Source organism: Bos javanicus, chromosome 21, assembly GCF_032452875.1.
Source record: "Bos javanicus breed banteng chromosome 21, ARS-OSU_banteng_1.0, whole genome shotgun sequence".
NCBI classification, from domain to species: domain Eukaryota; kingdom Metazoa; phylum Chordata; class Mammalia; order Artiodactyla; family Bovidae; genus Bos; species Bos javanicus.
In genome coordinates, this window is record NC_083888.1 from 34,100,485 (window position 1) to 34,126,903 (window position 26,419).

Genomic DNA, 26,419 nt, shown 5'->3' on the forward strand with positions numbered 1-26,419 from the left:
GGGCATTCAGTAGGCGCTCAATATGCGAGAAGGGGGCAGGTGGCTGGTGGAGGGGGTGACTGTTTGAGAGCAAGGGGGGGTGGGTGGTGGTGGAGGATGAGATGCTGGGGGCCCCTCCCCCAGTGTGTCGTGGGCCTCTCCCCACGCAGAGGGCTTGGTGCCGAAAGACCCTATGGGGCTTCCACCGGGGGCTCGAGGCCCTCTCGGTCAAGCTGTGGTCCTGACAAGGTGGTGGCTGCCCTTTCCACATTCTGCTGCCAAGGATGGATCCCAAGCGTGTCCCCTGAGCCCAACCTAGCTCTGGTCATCCCGGCCGGCAGGCCACATGCAGAAAACCACAGAGTAGAAAAACCTTGTTTTATTCAGCCCAGGCCTGGGCAATCTTACTCTGTGGTATGGCCAAAATATAAAAAATAAAAACCAACAACCAACAAAATAACGTGGTAGGGGAGAGTTAAGTACACAGTGGGGCCTGGCATCCGGAGTCCCTGTGGTTTCGGCCCCCGTTCGCTCCCTGAGGCGGGCAGGGAAGGATGCTCCCGCGCGTCCAGCTGCCCCTGCCTGTGAGTGGGGGCTGGGCCCCTCCGGCCGGGCTCGTCCTGGTGGGAGGCTGCCTGGGGAGCAGGGCCTGCTTTGGAAGGTGGGGAGGTGGGCCGGCTGTATACACCTCCCCAGGATCAGGATCTAAGGAAAGAAAGAGAGCAGGTCAGTGGCAGGCTGAGGGGCAGGGAGACCTCATTCGACTGTCAGCCAGGCCCCCACCACCTCCCCAGCTGAGCGCTTCCCCTCCACTCCCCTCAGTCATCGGGGCTCAGGGAAAGGGGCCTTGCACCCCCAGCTCTAAGAAGAGGGGTTTCATGGGCTCCCACCCAGGGCATGGTCATGGCAGCACACTGCCCCATGCCCTGAGCTCCAGACTGTTTTCTAGGCCATTAGCTACTGTCTGGAAATACTTTCTTACTTCTTCTAACTCAGTACTTTTGGGGGGGAGAAAAAAAGGCCTCCTTTTTCCTCTTCAGAAACATGATTGAAACCCACAGGCGTCAGTCCCGTGGCCTTTCTGGGAAGGCTCCGTCCAGCTTCCTGTGCGCTGGCCCAGCCGCCTGCCTGCGGTCAGGGTTGCGGAGACGCGCTAATGAGACCTGAGCCTCTCCAAGCACTTATGTAAAGGGCTCGGAAGGAAGGGCCTCGGCATTCCCGGTGCCCGCAGGGCCCCGGGGGAGCTGGAGAGGGTGTGGGCAGCTGCTCTGTCCACCCTGCTGAGGGGCCCAGCTCAGGGTGCCTCCGGAAAACAGGGGGCTGTTTGGATGCTCCCTCCCCAGCAGCAGGAGCGACAAGAGGGCGTGTGGGCTCCCTGCCTCCCTTGCTCCCCGCTCAGCCCTCTTTCCTCTTGTATGGCTCCTGCCTCTCTCCCGCCCGCCCCTGCTACTCCTTCCCTCAACTGCTTCCCAGAAAACCTCTACTGTTTAGGTGACCCCTGGAATTTTAATGGCTGAAAGAGACAAGCCCTGAGGAGCAAGAAGGTGCTGGAAATCCAGGCCTGCCAAAGGGCTAGGGATGGAGCAGGAGTCAGTCGTTCCCAGGTCACTCCGTGACCTGGATAATTCTGATCTAATCCCACTAATGAGGAACAGAATCTCTGAATTGAACCAGAGGCTACTTTTCTCACAGTGCGGTGGGGGGCTGTGAACAGTTAGCTTAGTGGTAGCAGCCAAGGGTGAAGCGGCTATCTGTAAACACACACGGAGCACCACATACCAAGCCCTGACCCTGGTCACATGCTGAGCCTTAATCCTGGTCACACACTGAGCCCCAATCCTGGTCACACGCTAAGCCCTGACGCTGGTGACAGGCTAAGCCTCTCATATCTGTGAACCATTTAATAAGCAGGCATGTTTGGGGAAAAGTGCTTCTCTGGGCCTCAGAATCCCTGCCAGCTGTCCCCTAGGTGATGGACTACAGCTCTAGAAGACTACTCTTTTTTTCTTTAGTTTTTAAATGGAAGGGAATTGCTTTGACCTGATCAAGCATTTAAAATTCACACAGAAGGCAACTGCATTTCTTATTGAGTTTGTAAGCAGGCAGTCCCTCTGCAAAGTACTTCACGTGAGGAATCAGGAGAGAGGCTGAGGACAGCCAGCCCGGGCAGCTGAGGAGTCATGTGCCAAAGGCCCGGGTGCAGAGTTCATCAGCTCCCTCCACCAGGGGGCCCAGGGGCTGATGACCGATTGGAAGTGACTCTAGCCAGAATCCCTTCTAATCTGGGACTGCTTCATTCAATCTACTTTACAGGGACCCTAAGGCTCACACAGCTGCCATTCACTGAGCACCAGTGTAAGGGTTCTGGAATACGCAGAGACATCTGTCAGGCCTTTCAATCCGCCTCACAAGCCTGCGTGGGAAGTGCTGAAGAGAAAAGATCAGAGAGGTGAGGTGAGCTGCCTGAGGTCAGAGTGAGGGAGTCACAGAGCAAGGCCTGCAGAGCCCTGCACCTCCTCGACGCCCCCTGCTAGTCTCCAGTTGAGAGATGGGGGGCCACGCCCCAGATCAGCGCCTGCAGCCTGAGCGCCACCCCCATCCTGAGCACTGGGCTTGGGGTGGGCACAGACGAGCCTCCTCCTGCCCAGCTTGTGGGCTGGTCCAGCTGCAGCCGTGTGTGGCCATCAAGGTGACCCACAGGGCAGGTATCCTCCGTGTTTCAGGTGGCCCTGCCTGCTCCTCGAGTGGGGTGGGCGAACACTTACTGGACAATTTTGCAGTTTGTTGTAGAAACGTAGCGACCTGTATAATGGATGTTGCATCTCACGACATTGTTGGTGAAGTCAGACTCCAAAACGATGTACTTTGGGTTCACATGCACCTGAAGAAGGGAGGGAACAGATGGAAAGGGGTCTGATCAGGGGGCTGTGCTTCACCTGGTCGCCAAGGAAGGTGGAGAGGCAGACAGGCAGACACAGAGGAGACAGAAGAGAGGGAGACAGGGAAACGGAGACAGACCACGCCAGACCAAGAGACGCACCGATGCAGAGACGGGAGAAGAGGCTGAGACACAGACAGAGAAGGGAGAGACAGCTCACAGTCAAAGAAAGCACCATCAGATCACCCTTCTTGGAAGACAGAAGGCTTCCTCAGTCAGAGCTCAGGACAGGGGGCCCGGCACAGGGCGTCCAGAGCCACCGCCCAGGGAACCCAGCAGCGAGTGAGGGGCTGGGCAGGGATCCCAGGCCTGGTCTCCCTGACTACAAAGCCCGCACCCTTTCACCACGTGTGCCCATCTAGATGATCCACTGATGGCCTATCTGATGCCAGGTGGCATCTCCTGGCCTGGAGCCCAAGGCACCTGACACTCAACTGAGATGATGAGCCAAGCATAACCTGGCTGAAGAGGAGCTGCTGGGACACGAGGAAGTCTTTAAAATGTGGACTGACAGGGGAGGGCTTCATTGAGTTAGGCCACACCCAGCCTTATCTGCAGAGCATTTAAGAAGAGATGCAGTGATGTTGTCTTTAAGTTACATTTCTTAGAGGCAGGAACTGGGCATTACATGTCATGAATCGTTGGAACCTAGAACTCAGAAGAGCTTTTGTGTGAGTCTGTTGAGTGGATGAATGAGGGAAGAAAAAAGATACCCTGAACAATGCTGGCCCCTGGGTGAGGCTGAGCAGAGGCCTCACCAAGCCCAGTGAGAGGTGCTCGGGACAGGGCTGCAACCAACAGCTTCTGGGTTGCTGGGTTCTGAAGGCAGCCGCCTAGCAGCCCATCTCTGTGCAGGTTAAAGCTGCTTTCCAGGCCCACCTTCTCTGCTCTTATTTTACTCCAGAGTGGAGAAGAGCCCAAGGAGCCCAGTAGAGTGAGCCCCACCCTGGCTTTGCACCTGCAAGAAAGAGGCTAAGATTTGGCTTCCCCAGGTGAGGCTGTGATGACCTGCCCAGCCTGCATGGAGGCACCATGCTGGGTTCTGTGTCCCTGACGTGCTTTTCTACTTGTGCCCCCAACCAAGGGGCATTGGGATGATCGGACGTGGAGGAGGGGTTCAGGCCAGAGGGGATAAAGCCCTTGGCTTTGCAGGGGGTCCTGTCTGTGTCTCAGGGAAAGGCAGTGTCCTCTCCCAGATGGCACAGAGCCTGCCCTGCTCACAGACAGGGGATGGACTACATGGCTCTCCAAGTCCTCTGTCACTTAGGGAAGAGAGTCACCCCCTCCTCCAGCATTACCACACCTGGGCTGAAGTTTCCTTGGCATTTTTTATGGGAAGAGGCTGTGTCTGCCTGAGACTAAGACCTTCAGATGCGAAGTGCAGACCTCAGGGGACATCATTGGTTGCAGAGCAACAGGAGTGTGAAGGAGGAGCCTTAGTCTGGAGATACTGGCCTCCCCTTTCCCCTACACCCTGGGTTCCAGCTTCAAATACTGCTTCCCACACAGACTTAACTCTTTCATTCTGTTCACTTGACCCAGAATCCACCCAGCCTCCTAGACCCAACTCAGGTCCCCTCCTGCAGGAAGTCTACCGTGATTGCCCCATTTAGAGTGCTCGTGACTGCCTGTGAGATCTAACACCCAGAGGGTGTACACCAGAATGTGCAGCTTATGTCAGGGGTGAGGACATCAGGCTGGAGGAGTGCCTCCAGGGGGCCCTACCTTGAGGATGTAGTTCCCGGGCTGTACGTCGGTGATGTCAATCCACTGGCAATCGATGTCTGCGTTGTATGTGTCATAGCAGCCTGGGCTCAGGCCCTAGGAGAGGGGACAGGAGCAGAGGTTGGGGTGCTGTGCACTCCTCAGAGAGCCACCCCATGCCCACTTCAGCAGCCTGGGGCCTCCTTCCTCTGTGCTTTGTCCTGACCCTGCCCTCCCTGCCCTGAGTAGCTGCTCAGCATGGCTCTGCCTTGTACTAGGCTCACTGGGCAGATGGACCGGAGCAATGAGAGATGTAATAGCCAGAAGGAGGGGTGAAATGAAGGTGGGGGGATGCCTGGGAGAGATGCATGGATGAATGGACAGAGAGAGATAGGCAGGATAGATGGACACTCTCTGGATAGAAAGATGGATTTGGGGGCCCAGCTAGGCAAATGGAACATTAAGCCATCCGGACTCCTTGGAATGTTCCTTTTCCTTCCATGAGTGGACACCCCTGGAAATGGAGGTGCAGGGTAGGCCCCGAGGAGCCCTGTGGTGGCCTCAGGACTGGCGAGAAGACCCGCGCTCTGGAGGAGCCGAGTGGCCAGGAGCCTCGGCACCAGCCTGTCTTCAGGGTGACCCAGCCTGCCGTCTCCAGGCAGCTCTGCCCCACCCCCGGAGCCCGGCCCCGCCTCTGCAGCCCGACCTGACCTGACCTGGGTGTGCGAGGTGCAGGCGTAGCGCTTGAGGTTGCCGAAGTCGCAGGTGCTGTCCTCCAGGCAGAAGCTGGCCTTGTGGCCCTCGGCCACCTTCTTGCCTGTGGCTGCGTCCAGCAGGTCGTAGTGGCTGAACTCATCCATGCTGTGGTAGTGCCTGGGGCGGGAGAGGAGCGGGGGAGAGGGCCTAGTCGGCCCTGCCCAGCCCGCTCCCCTCCCGAGACGGCCCGGGGGACCCTGCCTCCTGACCAGCCTGGGCCCCTGTGTCCCACAGGCAGCATCTCTGGTGTCCCCACCGAGCCAGGCACCCCAGGAGGGCACCTCCTCAGGACCCCTCACTCCTCCCTGGGGTCCTCCCTTGGGCGATGCCCTGCATTCTAGACACTTCCATCTCCTATCCAGGCCGATCCTTCTATGTCCCATCTTCCAGCCCAGCTTTTGCTAAGGCTCCGCTGAAAAGTCCTTGTCCCAGTGATGGATTCTTGGCAGAAAACACCTCATGGGCCCCCCATCCCCCCCAGCACCGCCCCTGCCAGAGTGCTCGTGGGGCGCAGGGTCCGGGCCCAGAAGCGGGGCGGCTGCTCACTGGTGGCAGCTGTGCCACTCCCAGGTGTGCCGTGGCCGGTTCGGGAGGAAGTCCGCTGTGCCCTGGTTCTTCACACGCTGGGGGAAACGCAGCAGCACGCGCACGTCGTAGTCGGTGGCCTCAGGGGCGTAGGCTGTGCTGTGGGGACAGGTGGGAGACGGGGCTTAGGTACCAGCCAGAGACACCCCGCGCGGGCCGTCTTGTCCCTGAAGATTCTCACAGCTGACCCCTGCGTTGCAGCCAAGGCTCAGGCCTCCGCTCCTCTCTGCTGGCCGCCCCCTCCCCTCTGCCATGTGGCTGGAAGCTGCTGGTGGGGATGCTCTAAAGCAGGGCCTGATAATGACCCTCTGAGGATCCCTGATGCCTGCTTATGACTCTCAGTTGGGGACAGTCCCTGAGCGTGGTGGCTCAGATGGTAAAGAATCTGCCTGTAATGCCGGAGACCTGGGTTTGATCCCTGGGTTGGGAAGATGCCCTGGAGAAGGGAATGGCTACCCACTCCAGTATTCTTGCCTGGAGAATCCCATGGACAGAGGAGCCTGGTGGGCTACAGTCTATGGGGCGCAAAGAGTAAGACACAACTGAGCGTGGGGGCACATCAAAATCTTTGGAGGGATTTTTTAAAAACAGCCTTGTCCAAAAGATTCTGACTTCTCCCTTCCCCCTACACCCTGGGTTCTAGCTTCAAATACTGTTTCCCAAACAGACTTAACTCGTTCACTGTACTTTTGTCTGTTCTGTTCACTTGACCCAGAACCCAACCAGCCTCTTAGCCCCAACTCAAGTCCCCTCCTCCAAGAAGTCTGCTGGGATTGCCCCACTTACGGGGATATTAACTGCCTGGGAGATCTAACAGCACTGCCTCCAACACACCCTGATACCACACACACCCCGAGCTGGGCCTGTGTGAGTAGGCCACCTCTCCCTGATTGTGTGGCTTCAGGGCCAGCTACTTGACCTGTTTGAGGGAGCACTGGTTGCAAACTGCCTGCTCACAATTCACTTGCTGTCCCCCGGTTGCCAACTGAGATGGGCCTTGTGAGGAGGGAAGGGAAAAGAGAGAAAGCTGGGGGGGCGGCAGTGAGGGGACATGTCCACACCCCCCGTAGGTAGGAAAAAGGGCTGACTGCAGGCGTCCCCCCTTCAGCTGACTGCGGACAGCTGTCTTGGCCAGCCTCAGGGGCACTTCCCTAGCAATCATTAAGGGTTGGGCCCTGAGGCCAGAGGCAGGAGATGGCCAGTCATGGGGATTAGCTCTCTGTGAGAAGATGTCTGGACACCAGGCGCTGCAGGCTTCTGTCTGCCAGGACGTAAGTCCCTTGGCCTTGTCTGAGGGAGGCTTGGAATTTGTCTCTGTCTGCGCTGGAACAGAACATCCTCCTTCCCTCTGTTCAGCTAAATCCTGCCCTTCTGTTGGGCTCGGCACACCGTGGGAACCCATTAGGGTCTGGGTTCTAGGCCCAGCTTGGCCACAAGCCCGCAGTGAGGCTTGGCGCAAGTCCCTTCCCTCGTCTGAGGCCCGCCTGCCGTCTGTGGGCTGGCACTGGTCTGCGGCCGCGATTTCGGCCATCTCTGCAGGCCCTGCCGCTCCAGGGCGCTGGTCCTGCTGCATTTTCTAGGTCTGTATCCCACACCCAGCCTCCGCGGATGCCTCAGCCCCTGCCAACCGCCCCCTCCTCTGGCCTCGCGCAGCTCCAGCCTGCCAACCACCCCTTCCAGCTCTCCTCCACTCCCTGTCGCTTGGATCTGGGTGAGCGGCTACCAAGGTTCTCCAGCTAGATCAAAAGAGCCCTTGGACGGAGCCCTGGTCGCCTCCTCCCCAGCCCCCCTGGGGGCCCAGGTGTGAGCACACGGGATGTTCCATGAAGATGGAGTAACAGTTTGGTTTTGACTCAAGACTCTTCAAAACTCAGCCTCAACGGACAGCCATGGAGACTGAACTCCTGTTCTCTGAAGCCACTGTAGTAAGAGCAGTACTATGATGCTCTGTTCCCAGGTACAAGACCTGAGTGGGCAGGCCCGCTGAGGGGACTCACATGTGGTCCCTGGACCTCTGCCAGCTCTCACACTGTCTGTGGCCAGTCTGTAAGGAGATAAGGAACTTCCACCAACATGTAAATCAGCTACATCACTGATCACACTAGTTCAGCTGATACTTCTTTTTTTGAAGCAAGACTTTCTCGATGAAGGAAGTGGTGAATTGAGTGACATTCACTGCAAGCACCCTCATCTTGTTACAGACAGATAACGGTCTGCGGTCAGCTACTCTGAATGGCAGTGAATGAGAAGCAGAGAATGAAAATTTCTCACATTTTCCATCAGTGAGAAAATGCTGATCAGTGAGATCCCCAAGCGCTTCCCAGATACTCGAAAGTGAAACAAGAGTTCAACTGCTTTAAGAAAGCAAATAATTAAGGTGCTTTCAACATAGAGGGATGTAAACAAAAGAAGTAAGTCAATGTAATCTTTAACTAGTTGTTTTGGCGCGGGGAGATGTCCTCAACGCATACATATTTGACCAGAACATTCGCCGTCAAACTGAGAAGCAAGCTCTGCGAGAGGCAGAATCACCCAGGTGTAATGGAGAGTCTCTGTGCTGGCCACCTGGCCTCCAGTGCTGATGGCCTTCCCCGCTCTCGGGGGCAACACGCGATGGAGGCCTCACTGCCGCCTGTGCCCTTGGCCCCTTCTGGCCAGCCTCCACCTGTCCTCTGTGGAGATGGCTCCACAATCCTGCCCTCTGTCCTGACGGCAGCTAGAAGACTTTCCTGGAACCTTCTCATGACGCAGTTCAGATCTGAGGGTTTCAGTTCTTCTCACTGCTCCTCAGTTACTGATGTGAAGTGGCGTGCTAAATTGCTCAGTCGTGTCTGACTCTGCAACCCCATGGACTGTAGCCCATCAGGCTCCTCTGTCCAAGGGATTCTCCAGGCAAGAATACTGGAGTGAGTTGCCATTTCCTTCTCCAGGGGATCTTCCCCACCCAGGGATAGAACCCTTATCTCTTATGTCTCTTGCATTGGCAGGCAGGTTCTTTATCACTAGCGGGCGTGAAGATGAAATGTCATTAAGTTCCTTGCAGGGTGATGTATACATAAAAGCTGGATCTCCCCATTCCCTTCCCCACCTGAAACCCTGGGGGCAGACAAGGCTCACCAATGAGAAGGCCAGGGTGGTGCAGCCTGCAGGCAGGTTCTGGGTGACTCCCAGTGACTGTCCACACGTCATCTCCTTACCTGGCCAGGCACTTCTCCTCCGCAGCACAGCGCAGGGAGTACAGGTGGGCTCTCTGGACGTAAGTGGACGCTTGCACGTAGTTGGGGTCTGGGACCAAGTCAGGGAGACCTGGAGTGAGGAGTGGGAAGGAGAGAGAGGAGGGAGCAATAGCTTGGCATTGAGGAGGACCAGGGTTAAATTTACAGCTCAGAGACCTCCCCAACCCCAAATGTCCTTGGTCGTTCTCAGTTCTCTACACTGGCTGTCACCTCCTCTTGGAAGCCTCCCAGTATGTGTGTAAGCGAGGTGTGTGACATGAATCATTCTCTCTAGGCTCGGGTGTGGGGTCAGGGACGTCAGGGAGTAGGGGCTAACCTCTGGAACTCCATGCTGTGGGGATCACTGAGCCTCCTGGGAGACTTGGGGGGTGGATTTGGAGAACCGGAGAAGACAAAAGAGTGCTCTCGGCAGGGGGCATAGCATGAACAAGGGCCTGTGGGCAGGATCGAGTGAACCAAGCAATTTCCTGACGCAGACACTCCCGTTGGTATCCTTATTTCCCAGGGCACCAGCCCCCAGACACTCTCTGCTCGTCTCTCCCCTGCAGCTGGCATTCTTCGTGAACCGCCAAGAGCGAACCCTAGGCTTCCAGCCCTCAGCGGGTACCAGAGGCTCCTGGGCAGAGCCAGGTGAATGGCGGTTGGCGAAAGTGAGGGTGGCCAGGAAGGGAGGGGCTCACAAGAAAACACGTCCCCGGAGCAGGCTGCTGACAGGGCAGGATTCTCGGCTTGGGCGCCCAGCCCACCTCGCTCAGGATTCCTTTCATCCTGTCATTGGCCCCCAGAGTGGACCACACCTTCCCGTCTGCAGCCTCTGGCCTCCAGTCTGAGGAGGGCCTGGGGCCCAGTGCCCAGGGGAAGTCTGGAGTCTGGTGCAGTCCCTGGATCACTTGTTCCTCCGGTCAGGCTGCAGCCAAGGGTCTGTCCACTCTGCTCCCCATCCCGTACATAACTTCATCCCAGTGAGTTATTAGGACTAAGCAGAAGCTGAACTCAGGTGTCCAGACTCTAGCCACCCGGAATAAAGAAGGAAAGATCTTGATGTTGGGTATGTGGAAGGGGTAGGGTTGGAGGTGGCTGGGGGGCCTCCAGAGCCCTGGGTTCCATCCCAGCTCAGCCACCAGCTTAAAGGGGAATGGGCTTGGGTCTCCATGTCCCCTCCTCTCTCATGCTGCCGGGCTTCTGGCAGATAAATGATAAAATGAAGCTGTAAGCTCTTCTTAGCTTCTTTCAAGCCCTCTGTTTTTTGGGGGGCAGGCACAGTGAGGGGGCTTGAGTCATACGGACAGGCTTCTAGCCCCTTCTTCTTGCTGCCAAAATCCTCTTGTCAGCTTGCAGGTCCAGAAGACGAGTCAGAAGAGGGGGACACTGGCTTCTGAGCTTTTCCCAGAGGTTTCTGCCTGCCTGTCACCCCTCACAAATTCATCTCTGGGGCTCCCAGACCTCACCCCTGCCTGCCTGGGGCCCAGGCCTCAGGCGGGAGCAGCCAGTGTGATCTCACCTGCTAGGAATGAAGAGGAAGCACGGAGCACAAGGGTGGGTGAGGATGAGGTGGCTCCTGGCTGATGGGGGCTGTCTTGGCCAGCCTCGGCCCCGTTACTCAAGCCCCTAGGAATGCTTGCAGTCATTTCCCCAGGGAGCGTCAGGCCCTGAAAGCAAGGGCCACCTCCGAATCAAGCTGTCTCTCACTCTCTGGTCCATAGAAGCTTGTGGGTGGGGGAGAGGGGGGTGAATGGCCAGGAATGGCTCCCTTCCCATTATCAAAGAGCCTTTCCCTCAGCAACATGTGGTGGTGGGTCAGCTGGGCCTGAAGCTGCATGAGACCCACATTTGGCACGAGGCAGCCTGCCACCCCCACTCCAGGCTCGGTTTCAATAAACACTGTACAGATGACTCTACAAAGCTTTCTGGCCCGACCCTTCCTCTCAGTCCAGAGAAGCTGAAAGAGCCAGCTAAGAGGCTGCGGGTACTCGGGGCGGGTGCGCTCCCGGCCTCTGACTGCGCCTTGACTCTGATCACATACTGGATTCTGATCCTGGCCACACACTGAAGCTTGCTCCTGGTCCTAGGCTGAGCCAAAGATGACCCTTTTCCTCTTACTGTTGAGGAACCTCAGGTTCAGGCAGGTGCCTCCTGCTCCAGGAAGGCTTCTCTGATTGGCAGTGACATTCCAAGCTGCTCACACTTCTGCCTCACTACTAGATTTCATCATAGTCACCTGTGTCTGCTCCCCTCCAGTCTGTACTCCCTGAGGGCAGGACTCACGCCCCACTCACCCCCGCAGCATGCTTCAGGGCTGACTGTTACGCTCTCAGTCTCTGTCAGGCAAGCTTCTTTACTGATCTGTGGCTTCACACTTTACTGTTCCACTCATCCACAAGCGTGTTCCTCAGCCCGTCTCCCTTAGGAAACCACGGCACACAGTGGTGCTGGAGGGAAGCAGGCTCAGAGACGGCAATGAATTTGCCCACAGTCACACAGCAAGTCAAGGAAGCCCCAGGAAGAGCTTCCAGGTCCCAACCTCTCCTTCTAGGACCTTACGTGTTATTTCTTCTTTGTATAAAGACGATTTTTTTAAAGTTACAATTTACACAGTCAAATGCACAGATTTTAGGCATACAGTTTGATAAGCTTTGACAAATGGACACAGGGTGTTAGAGCCACCACAGTCCTGCTGTGGTCTGTTCCATCATTCCTCAAAGCTCCTCCCTGGCCCTTCTCGGTAAATCCTCCCTCCCTCCTCCCCAGGTAACCACTGATCTGCTTTTTAATCACTTTAGATTGGTTACGCCTTTTCTAGAACTTAAATGGAATCACCCTGATCATTATTTTATGTTCTTTGTTCTGCATCTCTGACCAGCGCGGGGGGTCCTGTGACTCCCCACCTTCACTGCCATGGGGTAAGCTACTGGAAATGACAGAGTCTAGGCTGGGTCCCCTCAACCCCCCCTTAAAATCCCCCACTGAGGTCTCTGGGAACAGCAGGCCCCCTCCCTCAGCTGGTATGTTTTCCCAGGGAGAACAATGCCTCCTTCTCTGCTGCTCTCCCAGGAGGCATTCCATCAGCAGCCAGGCCTGCAGGCTTGGGCTTCAGCCTCTCCACAGGGGCCTGGGTGTGTGGGTGGGCTGTGTGGTGTTGGAAGGGGGCTGAGGGCAAGCTTGAGTGGGCACTTGTGGATGTAGGGGTAGGGGTGCCGGTTTGTTACCTCTGGCTTGTGGAGGCACATCCAGGCCCTCCAGACAGAGTGGCCAATGTTGGTTAAAGTTCAGTTCCAAAAAGACCTGTGCTCACCTCTCTTCCCTACCATCCCAAGAAATGTGCATTTTAAAAGGAAGATCCTGGTCATCAGGTCATCAGAAGGCAGGGAGAACCATCAGTCATGGGATGTAATTTTGTGGGGGGGCCGGGGCTGGGATGTCTTATGCAGAATGTATGTAGTCAGCCAGCTTGTGGACCTCACACTGGAGACATTATAAAGTAGTGTAGTGGGAAGTTTTTCTGGAGACACTTGTTTTTATAAACGCAGAGAACTTTTATAAATGCAGAGAAATGAATTATCATTTCAGAGCAACCATTATCACTGGTTTGTGCAAGGCCATTCTCATAATTACGTTTTTTTAACTTTTCATCCTTACCCTGACCCTTAGACATGTCTTTGAACATCTGTGTCTCTGTATAAAATTGGAAGTGGCTATGTATCCGTGAGGTATATGAATGATATTGTCTTATGGGTCTCATTCCATTTCTTGACTTCCGGTCAATATTAACTTTTAAGATATGTCGTTCATTGCTTGTCATTGTGAGTACGATTCCACAGTTTATACCCTCCATGCCCGATCTAGCCAGTCTCCTGGGGATGGGGTTGCCCCCTCAAAGGCTGGGCGATGGGCGTGCTCAGGCTACCCAGGGAGGCCTGGTCACCTTCAGCGGCCTGCCGTCCTTGCCCAGGAGGTAGGCAGGAGCCTGGCTTCTTACCCTTCTGTCACAGGCCTTTTGTGAGGCCCTGGGTGGGTCTGGCCCCTGTCTATGCCTCACTGCTTCCATTAACACGGACTGAGGGCTGGGAGCCTGGGGCTGACCCCCGGTGAACACTCTTCCCCAGAGACAGTGTGCTGGCCACACGGGGTCAGGCTGCACACTTTGGACTAGGGTTGGGAGGACACTGAGTCATAGGGCAAGGGCCCTGGGGATGACTGAAGCTAGGCTGCTCGGCTGGGGAGGGGCTGGGTGTGAGTGAACCAGTCCCAAGGCCACTCTGCAGGCAGCCTCTGGTCTGGAGGAAGTCCTTCAGCCTCGGGGGCCCCATTAAACCCTCCAGGGCTGGGAGGACACAGAGTGGGGGCCAAGTGCCAGCACTCAGCATTCCTGCTCTGCCTCTGGGGCTTCCTCTCAGTGGGACCCAGGGCCCCTGCACACTGCCTCTTGGGGGTCTGATGTCCTCCCGCCTCACCTGGGCTGGGCCTGGAGCTGCCGGCTGGCCCCCACACCAGCCTGTGGAAGGCTGAGGACTGTCTTCCTGCTCCCTGGCAGGACACAGCTGGGGCCTTCTGGTGGGAGAGAGTCCAGCAGGCGATATCTGCCATCTCGCCCTGCGCCTCATGTTCCAGGTCCCGGCCCTTCTTTAGGCTCAGTTTCCCCATGTGGATGACGGGGAGATTAGAGTAACCGTCCCGTGAGAGCAGGTTTGATGGCTCCATAAACACTTGGAGATTAAAATATTTTTCAGGAGCTATTCAGGCCATTCCCCAGCTTTGGGCAAGAGCCCAGGACCTCTCACAACCTCTGCAGACGATACTCTAGCTGCCAGGAAATTCTCCCACCGTCTGACCTAAATCCTTCCTGCTTTAGAAGGAATCTGTTCCCTCCTGCTCAGCGGTTCCTGGCGGCCGCCCAGAGCAGAGGGTCTGAGGTTACATTCCCTCCGCGTGCCTACACCTCACCTGTTTTCCTCTTGGCTTCCTCTTTCCTGTGAGTTCCATAAACCTCGTCTCCTTTGAAATCCTTCTCCCCAGCCTCCTGCTCACACGAAGCAGCTGAAGGCAAATGGAATGCCAAAGAGCCCTAATCTCTCGAGCCTGGAGCTGGAGGATAAACAATGTCCGGCAGGAACCGGTCAGTGGGTTGTGAAATATGTAGAGAGAGGGATGTTTTGGCCCGAGTGGCCTGACTCCAGAGCAGCCCCTCGGTGGGGAGAGCAGGAAGCTCAGAGAGCATGGCCTGGAATAAGGATGGGCCGGGAGGGCCTCGGGGGCAGGAGCTGGCAGCTCTGGGTCCTAGGAAATGATCGTCTAATAATCAGGACATTAAACTGTCGGTGCCACACCTGGGTGACCAGAAGGCAGGCAAGGTTCTGCAGGATCCACTGTGGCCCACCGTGAAGGGCAATACAGTCCAGGGAAAGGAGCTAGGATGGTCACTGAGCCTAGCCCAGAACCTTTGGTGGCTCCCCATCACCTACAGACTGCTGCCCCCACCAGACGGGGAGAGGCAGTCCAAGGGCAGCGATGGCCTCGCTACTCTGGGTGACAGCTGCAGACTCAGAGGAGGGTAAGTGTTTGTTCAATTGAGCAAACCACCCAGAAATAGCCGGGGCAGAGCTGGAGGAGGCCGCCAGGGAGGTGAGCTACCTCTGCCTCCTGCTGCCTCCTTACACCCCTCCATCACTCACACTCTTCCCAGTGTGAGCATGCCCACCCACCCACCCACGGTTCCCCTCTTGCAGGCCCTGCCTAGTGCCCTGCCCCCACCTCTAGAAGGCTCTGCAGATCCTGTGGTCTTCTAGGTTCCCTTGCTGCCCCTCAGACCCTTCTCAGTGACCTGAACTTTTTATCTTTCTTACAAAACTGCCCATCTCAGCTTATGGTGACTTCACCCTTTCAGCTGCACAGGACATAGCCCTTTTCTATCATGCCCGACCCCTCTCTTTCTCTTACACCCCACATCCAATTCATCAGGAAAAGCTCATTGGCTCTATCTCCAAAATATATGCTGAAACTGACTGCCCCCCACCTCGTTGTTATCCCCCTGGCTCGGCTGCTGATACCTCAGCTTCGATCTCTGTACCAGCCTCCTCTCAAACTCCTGCTGTCTGCCTCCACACAGTCCACTCCCAGCATAGCAGAAAGAGACCCGGCTTAAATGTCACTGTAGTGGCTCCCCCCGGAGAAGGCAATGGCACCCCACTCCAGTACTCTTGCCTGGAAAATCCCATGGACGGAGAAGCCTGGTAGGGTCCATGGGGTCGCTAAGAGTCGGGCACGACTAAGCGACTTCACTTTCACTTTTCACTTTCATGCATTGAAGAGGGAAATGGCAACCCACTCCAGTGTTCTTGCCTGGAGAATCCCAGGGACAGAGAAGCCTAGTGGGCTTCGGTCTATGGGGTCGCACAGAGTCGGACACGACTGAAGCGACTTAGCAGCAGCAGCAGCAGTGGCTCCCCCATGAGTGGAGAGTCAAAGTCCTCACAGTAGCCTACAGGACCTCCATGGTCTGGTCCCCGTTACCTCTCTTACCTGTCTCCTATAAGGCCCCACACCCATGCCGTGCTGTTCCAACTACGCTGGAACACACCTGAAAGCTCAGGGAATTCCTGCCTCAGGGCCTTTGCACTGGCTGGCTCTTCTGTCTGGAATGCTCTACTGGCAGATAGCTGCTTGGCTCACTTACTTGACTCTTTGCTCAAAAGTCACCTTCATGAAGCCCACCCTGACGCCTTTGCAAGCTCTCCCAACACTTCAGAGCTCCCTGATTTCTCTCTGCTTTCTCCACAGTACTTACCACCTTCTATTATTTACTTATCATGTTCACCCATGAAGATACAAGATCTACAAGGACAGGGACTTTGTCTCTTTTCTTAAACTCATGAATACCCAGCGCTAGACCAGCACAGAGAAAGGCACTCCATGAATATTTGTGGAATGGCTGCATTTCCTCATGAGATGGTATCTGCTCTCCTCAGCCAGCCTTCTGTGGTCTGGCCTTAACCTGGCCTTCCAGATTTCTTAACCCCAAGGAGCAGGAGGCAGCTCCTAGCACAACTGACCTTTTCTGCCACTGATCTCTGATCCCATAGTGCCCTTGCCCTGGAATTCCTTGCTGTGCAGGCACATGCACACCCCCCCTTCATCGGGGTACAGTCTTGAGGTCCCAAGGCCTACCTTGTTAGCCCTCCTCTGCCACCGCCCGGTGCCCCTCCCTCTTCCCTCTTCCACCACCTGTCTGCCGCCACCCCGCTGTGGCCCAGGTCTGTGCACGGAGTGTTCTGAGAGCTGGCGAGTTGGCAAGAGAAGGAAGTGGACCTGGACCATGGCATCCTGCCTGCCGGGGCTAAGGCCCCGGCGAGAACAGGGATGGGTTCAGAGTGCCCCTGAGTTCCCTGTACCCCAGCTCGGGGCCTGGCACCTCCATGCCCTCAGCGAGCCTAAGGACAAACACCGGTATCCCACAAAGGGTCTGCTGGCACTACCTACGGGAGCACAGCCTTCGTTATCACGTAGAGGCTAGGACTGACTCCAAAAGCCCTTTCTTTTCAGAAAGGATTAGCTTTGGGGCTGGAAAACCATGGTTCCCATCGGCCCACGACAGGGAGGAAGGGCGGCTTGTCTCCTGAGACTCGGGTGGCTGACGCTCCTCAGGCCTCGACTTCCCCCTCTGGGCACCTTCCTGCTCTGGTGTCCTGATGCCCTTGCTCCATTTTCAGGTGATGCTGAGATGCCCGGTTTCTGGGTGCCCATCAGTAAGGGGGAGAGGGACCCAGGTGCAGCCTGGCCCTGCACTCCAGAACCCAGACAGCAAGGCCCTCTGGCTCCAGCCGCCTGTGGGGAGGAGGCTGTTAGGTTGGGGAAGGGGAGGGATGGGAGCAGCCTCTCCTTCCGGCCTCCCTCCCTCCCGAGCGGGCTGCTGCTCCGCAGGAATGCCGGGCACAGAATTGGAAGCAGGTGTGGGCTGCTGGGGCCGGCCACCGGCTCCTCCCCCGCCCTTCCTCTCCTGCCTTTCCAGCCACTGCCCTGGGGAGTTTTCCATGTGTTCTTGGCTTGGACAGGAGTCGCGTGGACTTGGGCTGGGACTACTGGGGAGAAGTGCCCCTTTGGAGGTGAAATGCCCCTTCGGAGGTGAGAGGGCGTTGAGATGGGGGCACCTAGAGTGGGAGAGAGGAGGAGAGGGGGCCAAAGGCCAGAACACCAACCCCCCTGCCCCAGCCAAGTGTGGCAGCGGACTGGCACTTATAGGGCCTGAAGCGCCCTGCTGGGCCACCACCCCAACAAGCTCTGTGGGGCCTGCGAACTCAAGGCAAAAAAATCCAACTTTGTGTGTCTTAATGGGTTTAGATCTGAGAGAAACAATGAAGGTGGAGACATACCCTTCCTTGAGGGGCAGGAGCAGAAGGGGAGGTTGAGGCTTGGTGAGGGGAGTCAGCCTGGATCTGAGCTTGGCTGCTGATGAATTCTGGGACCCTGGATGAGTTACCGAACTTCTCTAGCCTCAGCTGCCTCCTTTGTAAAATGGGGGTGATAATACCTCACAAGCTTGCCGGGAGGACTAAAGGAAGAAACAAGAATAAAATGCTTGGCATAGTGTCTGGGGCATACTGTGGGTGCTCAGTCGCTTCATTCGTGTCTGACTTTTTTGTGACCCCATGGACTGTAGCCCGCCAGGCTCCTCTGTGCATGGGATTCTCCAGGCAAGAATACTGGAGTGGGTTGCCATGCCCTCTTCCAGGGGATCTTCCCGACCCAGGGATCGAACCTGGGTCTCTTGCATTGCAGGAGGATTCTTTATTGTCCTAGCCACCAGGGAAGTCCTTGATACACATTAAGGGTTCAGTAATATCAGTTGCAATTATAATTATTTAAAACAGGAGCTGTCTCTTCCTGCAGGGACAGTCCAGTTTGAGAGCAGGGGGAGAGGATGTGGCCCTCAACTGGCAGATATGAGAGGAGACAGGAAGTCTGCCTGCAAGGAGGCTGTCCCCGACACAACTTGTTTGTTCTGACACCAGTGACCTCCGATTGCCAAACAGGGGAGCAGCGAGAGGACCCAGGCCCCTCTGTCTCCATAGCTGTCTGACCCTTTACTCCAACTTCCTAGGCCTGAGACTCCATTTCTTTCTAAAGGAGCAACTTGGGACAACTTCAGGGAAGGAAGAAGGAGTGCTGAGCTGCGATTCTGCCTCCACCAGTCACCAGTTGAAGCAGTCATGGGCAAGTTGCTTAACCTCCTAGGGCCTCAGTTTCCTCATCTGCAAAATGGGAGTAATAGTAACAACAAAGGTTGTTATGAGGATGGTATGTGTGCTTAGTCGTGTCCTACTCTTTGCAACCCCGTGGACTGTAGCCCGCCAGCCTCCTCTGTCCATGGAATTCTCCAGGCGAGAACACTGGAGTGAGTTGCCATTTCCTACACCAGGGGATCTTCCTGACCCAGGGATCGAACCCACGTCTCTTACGTCTCCTGCATTGGCAGGTGGATTCTTTACTACTAGTGCCACCTGGGAAGCCTGTTAGGAGGATTAAACGACTCTAACTGTAAATTTCCAAGAACAGTGTCAGGAGCTGTCCATGTGCTTGTTAAATATTCTGGAGTCTGGAGTGGAAATGATAGGGCTTCATGCTAACACCACACTGGGAAGGTGTTCTTTGCTTCTAAATCTGTGCACATTCTGTTTCATCTCACTTTGTCACAACCAGTGCTCACTGCCCAGAACACAGTAGGAGTCAAGTATCTGCTAAATGACCAAATGGATGTGAGAGGTAAGCCTCCATACATGAAGATTTAGGAAAAAAATAATGCGTGGGGGTTAAGAACCCAGGATGGGGAGTCATACAGACCCAAATTCTGGTTTCACTACTAACAGGTCATATGATAATCAGCAAGTGAACCCACCACCTTATCTATGAAATGGGATGGATTATCAGCATCTGGCTGGTGGGGTTGCTATGGGAATAAAGAGAGGTGATGTATAAATATAAAGTGTCCAACATATGCTAGCAGAATTATTCCCCCTGGACGTGGCTGGGAGAACTGGGGCCTGGCTCACAGGTGGCTTGAGGGTGGGGTCCTCTCAGAGTCATGAAGACATGACAGGCTCAGTGTGAAGTCTTGGCTCTGCCGCATCCAGCTGTGAGACCTTCCCGGGTCTCAATTTTCTCATCTGCACCACTGGCCTGTAATCCCCACCTCTCTAGGAGGCTGTGGGGTGAATGAAATTGCACATCGAGGCCACTAAGCTCAGCAGGTGCTCCTCTGCAAATGGCTGGAGTTGTGATCATCATTCCTGCCGGGGGGCTCTGACTCCGGATGCTTGCTGGGTGGAGGCCTGCTCTGTCTGCCCTTGCATCTCCTTCAAGCCTTGTGGAGGTGGGTGCGTGACCTGAGTCAGGCAGGCAGGTCCTGGTGGGGAGAAGGGCAGGCAGCAGGGAGCCTAGGCTGCTCTCAGGGACTAAGGGGTCCCATCTGGACTGTTGGGCGCAGGAGGCTGGATGGAGAGGAGCGGACCCTAGAAATATCTAGGCCCAGACCGTCCCTGGGGGCTGTGGAGGCCTGAGAGATGGAGAAGGAGGGGATGGGAGGAGGTGCCTCAGGTTCTGGAGCAATAGGCTAAGGCATTTGTGATTTTGTCCTGAAGGCCTTGGGAGCCCCAGAACCTCATTGAGCAGGAGAGTAATGTGGTCAGCAATGCAAGGGTGTATCTACCTCACATGTAGGACGGACTGGAAGAAACCAGGGAGGGGGCAGTCACAGCTCCAACCGGCTGTGTGAGGATAGAGCTGGAGGAACCGTGCCAGGCAGGGCTGGCACAGCCATCAGAGGTGCCCTGGGAGGATGCCCTCCAACTGGCCATCCTCCCAGGGCAGCTGCTCCACCTTATTTTCACAGGGTGGCCAGAACCAGTGAAACAGGCCAGGGGTGTAAGGGGGAGCCCTGGGAGAAGAGGCATGGTTTTCCAGGGCCTGGAGTCATCTTAGTCCGCACAAATATCAGCAGATCAGAGGAGCTGAGGCTGTGGGGAGGCAGGAACAGGGACAAGGAGGCTAGGAGGAGACAGCCTGGCCGTGGGAGAGGGAGGGGCACAGCTCAGGGGTCTCAGCAGGGCCTGGGAAGCAGGCAGCCCATCCCCAGGTCTCTGCCTGGATTTGCTGGGACAGTCAGGCCAGGTATGTGACCTGGGCCCCTGTTTCCTTGCCTTCCGTCCAGCTACATGTTTCAGAGACAATGGTATTGCAGGAACCCTTGGGTCCCCCTCTCCAGGGTGGGAGGGAAGCGGGTACAGGCACCCAAGGAAGAAACCAGGCTCCGGACAGGCGCTTGGAAACCGCCCAAACGTGGAGGCCGTGGGCGGTGCGCACATGTGTTTGGTATTGTGAGGACATGTCCACGCCCGTACACACGCGGGCTGCCAGCGCCCAGCCTCAGACCCCTGGGTGTGCGGCCAGGAGGAATGAGGTCAGCCTCGGAGAATCCGCCCTGGACTCCCACACCAGGCCTGGGGGTCTGATCTCAAGCACAAAGCTTGGCCTTCCCCGAGCCGGGATTTTCCATGGTCCCAGCCTAGCAGGGTGGGAAGGGGAACAAATGATGGGGGAGAAGGTACTGCTCCCTCTCTGGCCTCTCTGTGAGCCCGGATTTTGCCTGTATCCCCCACCCACACACCATCCCCTCCAGGATTAGGGAAGGGGCACCTGGAGGGTGCTGACAACTTGCAGCAATACTTGGGTACCTACTCCTCCTAGAAGTCCTCCCTGGTTCCTAGTCCCTGACTGGGGAGGCCCCTCCTCTGGCTCCCCTACACCAGCACCCTCTCCCCACCCGCCCAATGCCTGCCTGATCACAGCCCTGAGATGCCCCCTCCTCTACGCCTCCCTCAGGGCAGGGCCTGGATTCAGCTTGGCATCTCCTTCAGGGCAGAATTGTCTTTAATCTCAAATGAACACTGGGGATCAGGGGCAATGGCCAGAGGCCCTCCTGAGCACCAAGCACCTCCACTCCAGACACAGCCTTGCCCTGGTCAGTCTCCCTCTGAACCTTAAGATCTAACAAGCCACAGAAGGGCCTTAGAAAAAGCCACTGGCTCGGGGCACAGACGATGAGTCCAAGGCCTGGCTCTGCCAGTACTGCTATTTGAGGCCTGGGTTTTCTCCTCCGCCCAGAGGTGGAGCGCTTCTGGCTGAGCCCCACTCCGCGGTCTTGCATTCGAAGAAAATTCACCACAACAGTTTAGCCTATAGATAAAACGTGCTCTCCTCCACGGAGCTCTAGCAGGGGCTGATGCAGGGTGGTACCACACACCACTGCAGGGCTGCTGCGGGTCCTGCTGAGAATCAGATGCAGGTGAGGCCTCGAAATCCTTCATCACATCATAGAAGGGCCCTCCCTCTAGCTCCTGTCTGGAGCACCTGAAGGTTCTCAAAGTGGAATTCAGCATCCCAAGTTGAAGGCTATGCTTTGAATGTGAGGGAGAGCTGAAGCTAAGTCGATTTAGTCGTGTCTGACTCTGCAACGCTATGGATTGTAGCCCACCAGGCTCTGTGTCCATGGGATTCTCCAGGCAAGAATACTGGAGTGGGTTGCCATGCCCTCCTCCAGGGGACCTTCCCGACCCAAGGACTGAACCCGAATCTCTTACGTCTACTGCATTGGCAGGCAGGTTCTTTACCACTAGTACCACCCGGGAAGCCCCTGAATGTGAGGGAGCGAGTACTACCATTGGGGACACGTCCCTCCCCTAGCCTTGGGCTCCAGCAGCCCACAGAGAGACAAGAGTCCCCACCCCTGCAACCCAGCAGCAGCCTCTCACCCAAGGTCAGTATGGCTGGAGACAAGGATGCATCCCCATGTGGACAGAGGCAGAGGAACAAAGGCTGGAGATGCAGTATCTGTGTCCCTAAGCCCCTCAGGGCTTAGCCCTCACCTGGTGGGCCTGGCACAGCCACCCTGGTGTGGAGTAGAGAAGCAGAAGTAAAGAATCAGGAATATTAATTGCAACCTGAAAGAGGCAAGGCTGACGTGGAATGCACACACATTGGAGTTTGAATGGAAAACCTTGACCAGAGCTGACTGCAGACTTGCAGAGACAGAAGCAGGAAAGGGAGTTCTAGGAGGGCAGAGGTTAGGTCAATGGCCGTTCAGCCCTGGCCAGACCACTCATGGGCCCTAGCCAAGGTAGCCTGCCTTAGAACAGCATGTGTGGAGCTGCTCATCTGAAGAAGGAAGGCCGCAGACAGTGTGCAGTGTGCAGACAGCTTTCCCGAGACTAGGTCATATCTTCAACCTCCCCCCCCATCCCTGTCCACAACTGCCTCCAGGGACTTTTGCATCCCAGCCTAGGGTGCAAAACTTAAGAGGGCATCTAAGATCTCAGTAACTAAGGGAAGTAATATTTGAGGCAATATTTTAAAAAAATCAGCAGTACTGCAAAAAAAAGAAATCTGATGAAGAAAATATCAAAATTTCATATAAAGACAGATTGCTATTGCTAATTTTCAGTTTTTCCCTGGCTTGAATACAGTTTGGCATGGCACCATTACTGATTCTATTTCAAAATTTGATATTTTGTTCATCTTTTTTTGGCATGACTTTTGATCTAAAAATGCTCTGAAATATTACTTAAGTAGATTACTAAGTTTTCTGGTGCCCAGGCCAGTGCCTCTCTACTCCGGGCCTGGCAGTGTCCCGCGAAGGAACCCCGGGAGGTCCAATCTGCTCTCCTGTCAGGCCAGACCCTCTCTTCTAACCTCTTGTTCGTTCACGCCAAGCCCACCTATGCCCAGTGACCGGGAACTTGTCACACCTCCGGAGGCGTTCCCGAGGCCTTTCTAACCCGGATGCTCCGTGTTTCACCTTGTGAGGCTGGCAGAGGGGCACCTCCAAGAGGGGAGGACGTGCCCCAGTGGGAACAAGGGAGAGGCGGGGAGAGGGGCTCCTTTATGTGTCCTCAGATGACCCAAGCGTCTCTTTCCAAAGCCTATCCAGCCCCTCCGTCCCCTACCCCCCAGGTCAGAGCCTTGGCCTGCCTGGCCAAATCCTGGCGCCATGGGGATGTGTGGACGGTGGCGAAGGCCTGGGAAGCACTTGGGCTGCCGATGGGGGCCAGGGTGGGGGTCTTGACTTAGCAGGCGGGGGAGGCATTCTGTAAAGGATGGACGAAGCCCCGGGCGCCTGGACGGACTCACCTCGACCGTTCTGGTTGGGCCGGTACACGCTGCCCACGCTCAGGCGGCCCTGCTGCGCGCCGTTGCGCTCGGAGCCCGGCGGGGGCGCGTCGGAGCTGCGCACCGGCAGGTAGGGAGGCTCCAGCACGCGGAAGGGGGGCTGCGGCTCCACGACCCGCGGCGGGCTGTAGGCCTCGGGCGGCATGTTGCCATAGGGTGGGTACCAGCCGAGGCGGGGGTCGCCCCCGCCGCCGCCGTACGTGCTGCCGCCCCCGCCGCCGTTGGGCTGCGCAGCGTCGGGGCCCGGGTCGGGGTAGGCCGGCTCGAGGCCCGCGGTGCCCTCGTGGTACAGGCTGTGCGAGTAGCGCCGGTCCAGGCCGTCGGCGGGCTGCGGCGCGTACGGCCTCTCCGGGGCGGCCGGATAGAAGCCCTGCGGCGGGTACTCGGGCTGCTCCTCGCCGCCGCCACCTCCGTACTCCTCGTAGCGCGCCCGCGGCTGGAAGGGGTAGACGACCCCCGCCGAGGCCACGGCCGCCGCGCCCAGGCCGCCGCTCGCGCTGCGGTAGTACACGTAGCCCTGGTCGTAGGTCCGCGTCGAGGGGTCGTACGTCTCGTACTGGCTGACGAAGGGCGCCTGCGGGTAGGGGAACTGCTGCTGCGGGAAGGAGGACGGCTGGCGGTAGGTGCTGGCGAAGGCAGAGGCAGAGGCCGAGACCGAGGAGGCGGAGCCCCCGTGCCGTTGCTGGGAGACGGAGGTGCGGGCCCGGGCCATGCCCGTGCTGTCCCCGACGGCCACCTCGCGCCAGTTGTCGGGCACCTGGCCGAAGCCGAAGGGGTGCCGCGCCTGGCCGCGCACGGTGTCCGAGCCGACGCGCCCGGGCAGGGGCAGGGACGGGGCCTGCCGACGCCGGAGGCCCCCCTGGCTGCGCCGCGGAGGGGCCTGGGGCGCGCCCGCCAGCAGCACCCGGGAATTAGCCTCGGAGCCCTGAGGCCCCGGCGGCACGTACTCCGCGCCCGAGTTGAGCAGGCTGTACACCTGCCCGTTGTTCTCCCACTGGATCAGCTGCCGCCAGCGTCCCGGGTCCGAGCCCTGCCCTGGCGGCGCCTGCTGCCCGTGCACCAGGACGCAGACGCAGGCGCCCCACACCAGCTGCCAGCCAGTTAGGGCCAGAGCCATGGTGGCCCCTCTGCTGAGGCCTGGTGGCCCGAGAGGCTCTCAGGAGTGGCCCCCCGTGCGTGCTTCTCTTCCCACGGCCTCGAGGACAGGACGGCTCCTTTCCCGCCCCAGCTCTAGCTTTGTCCATCCTGGCCTTGTCCCGAGCGGGACGGCTCCTCCGATGACAGCATTTCGAGGCCAAGGGGGTCAGGGCAGGGCAGGGGCGGTGCCCAGGGCTGCACGAGGCTCTCTGTAGGGCACCGGGCAGGCAGGGCCGCCTGGGGGCCTTACATGGCCAGCCCGGTTGTGGCTGGCCGCGCTGGGCTGGCGCTTTCCCACTCTGAATGAATAAGCAACAGGCTGGGAGCTTCGGGAGGCTTTTCGGGCAGCCTGGTCCGCCTGCTGGGGCCTCCTCCGCGGGGCCCTATGGCCCGCCGGGTTTTAGCTATGTGGTCTGTCCCACAGCTGCTGCGCTCGTTCCCTCAGTCCCTGGAGCTCCCAGCCAAGCCGCAGACCTGCCTCTGAGCAAGGGAATGAAATAGGGAGTAGGAAGGAGGCCTCTGGGGACTCAGGCCTGGTGAGTGGGGTCCTGGCAGGCATAACAGGGCAGAGGTGTCAGCACCACTCTGGCCGTTTCTTTTTGCTTCGGTCCCAGCATCCTGGTTTCTTATCTAGGCTTTAATGAGCCCCTGACTCTTGTCCACTCCAGCCTCTGCCCAGGACACCTGGGCTGCTAGTCTCCAAAGCAGTACTGAGACTTCCTCTTTGTTGGTGGGCCTTCTAGGGGGATATGCTGAATCCCACCCTCCTGTGGGGAGAGGCTGAGCCACTCTAATTCAGGTCATCAGGTGCATCTTCCTTCATTGGGTCTGAGCACAAAGAAGATGCAGCTTCTGCCTTTTCCCTCTTGGCACAGCCCTGGGCCTTACTCTCCTGGTCTGTAGAATGGAAGTTTGCCTTCCTGCTGAACAGAACTTGTGAAAACATGGGAGAGATCAATTTCCTGCCCGTCATGTGTGGCTTCTGTCATGCATCTCTGAAGTCCACATGGCCTAAGCCTGAGTGAGCACCTGGATAAAGTGAAATTCAGGGGCTGTCTTTGATGTGGGCTAGGAGTCATTGGGAGGCACCATGAGCTGTTTGCATAGAGCAACAGAAAAGAGGATTTGAGAGAATGGGCCTACTCCAGTTGCTGTGGTTAAGTTGCTGGATGAACTTGGGCAAGTCTTTCCCCTGTTCTGATTCAGTCACCACATCCGATCAGTGGAGGTTTAGACCAGATGGTCTCCAAGAGGGCTTTGGCAGGTTCTCTGTTCTCTCGGCAGAAATAGGAGGGGCCTTAGAAGTTTGAACACTTTGGAGTCTAAGAAATGTCTCTGAATGCCTCCCCCAGGCTGCCTTCTCCAACCTTGGTCGTGGGAACTGGAGGGCAGAAATCCCCTTCTTGGGCCTATACATCCAGGAGGAAGAACCTGCCCTTAACTTGGTCTCTCCAGATTCCCGTCCTACTTTGGAAACGCACGGAGACCACTTTGGTAGGAGACAGCCAGAGTGGACATTCCTCAGAGACCCTGGGCCCCTGCTTCCTCATCCAGCCTGCATGTGTTCCCCCATCACGCTGTGGTTCAAGATGAGGCTTGGTTCTGGTGACTCAGGGCATCCGTCTGCCCTCCTAGTCCAGCCAGCGACTGCTCAACACAAGCCCCTCTGCTCCCTCATGTGGGGTTTGATCTCAGTCTCTAAAACAGGACTCCTGCAAAGGGCAACCCATTTGGTGCAGGACCACGAGCCAGATGCTGAGGGCCGGGACTGGGAGGGTTAAGCCTTCCCTCCCTCCAGCCTGCCCCCCTGCAGTGCTGGCCTCAGCTGCTTGGAATCCCTGGGGTCCTGTAGGGCCCTCCCGACAGCCAGATG

The 26,419-nt window shown here is 57.1% G+C and overlaps 1 protein-coding gene across 2 annotated transcripts; it reads right to left on the bottom strand.

The window, feature by feature from the left end:
- Positions 1 to 343: 343 nt before the first annotated feature.
- On the bottom strand, positions 344 to 24,869 carry LOXL1 (lysyl oxidase like 1). 2 transcript variants are annotated; one of them, XM_061394879.1, is made up of 8 exons: positions 14,140 to 14,193; positions 10,700 to 10,847; positions 9,160 to 9,268; positions 5,924 to 6,061; positions 5,338 to 5,494; positions 4,643 to 4,738; positions 2,745 to 2,860; positions 344 to 684 (listed from the first exon to the last, which is right to left on the bottom strand). In XM_061394879.1, the coding sequence occupies exons 1-8, from the start codon at positions 14,176 to 14,178 to the stop codon at positions 678 to 680; spliced, it is 810 nt and encodes a 269-aa protein (XP_061250863.1). In that variant the 5' UTR covers positions 14,179 to 14,193; the 3' UTR covers positions 344 to 677. The 2 variants fall into 2 exon arrangements, with proteins under 2 accessions (XP_061250863.1, XP_061250862.1); XM_061394878.1 differs by lacking the exons at positions 10,700 to 10,847; positions 14,140 to 14,193 and adding an exon at positions 23,371 to 24,869.
- Positions 24,870 to 26,419: the final 1,550 nt, after the last annotated feature.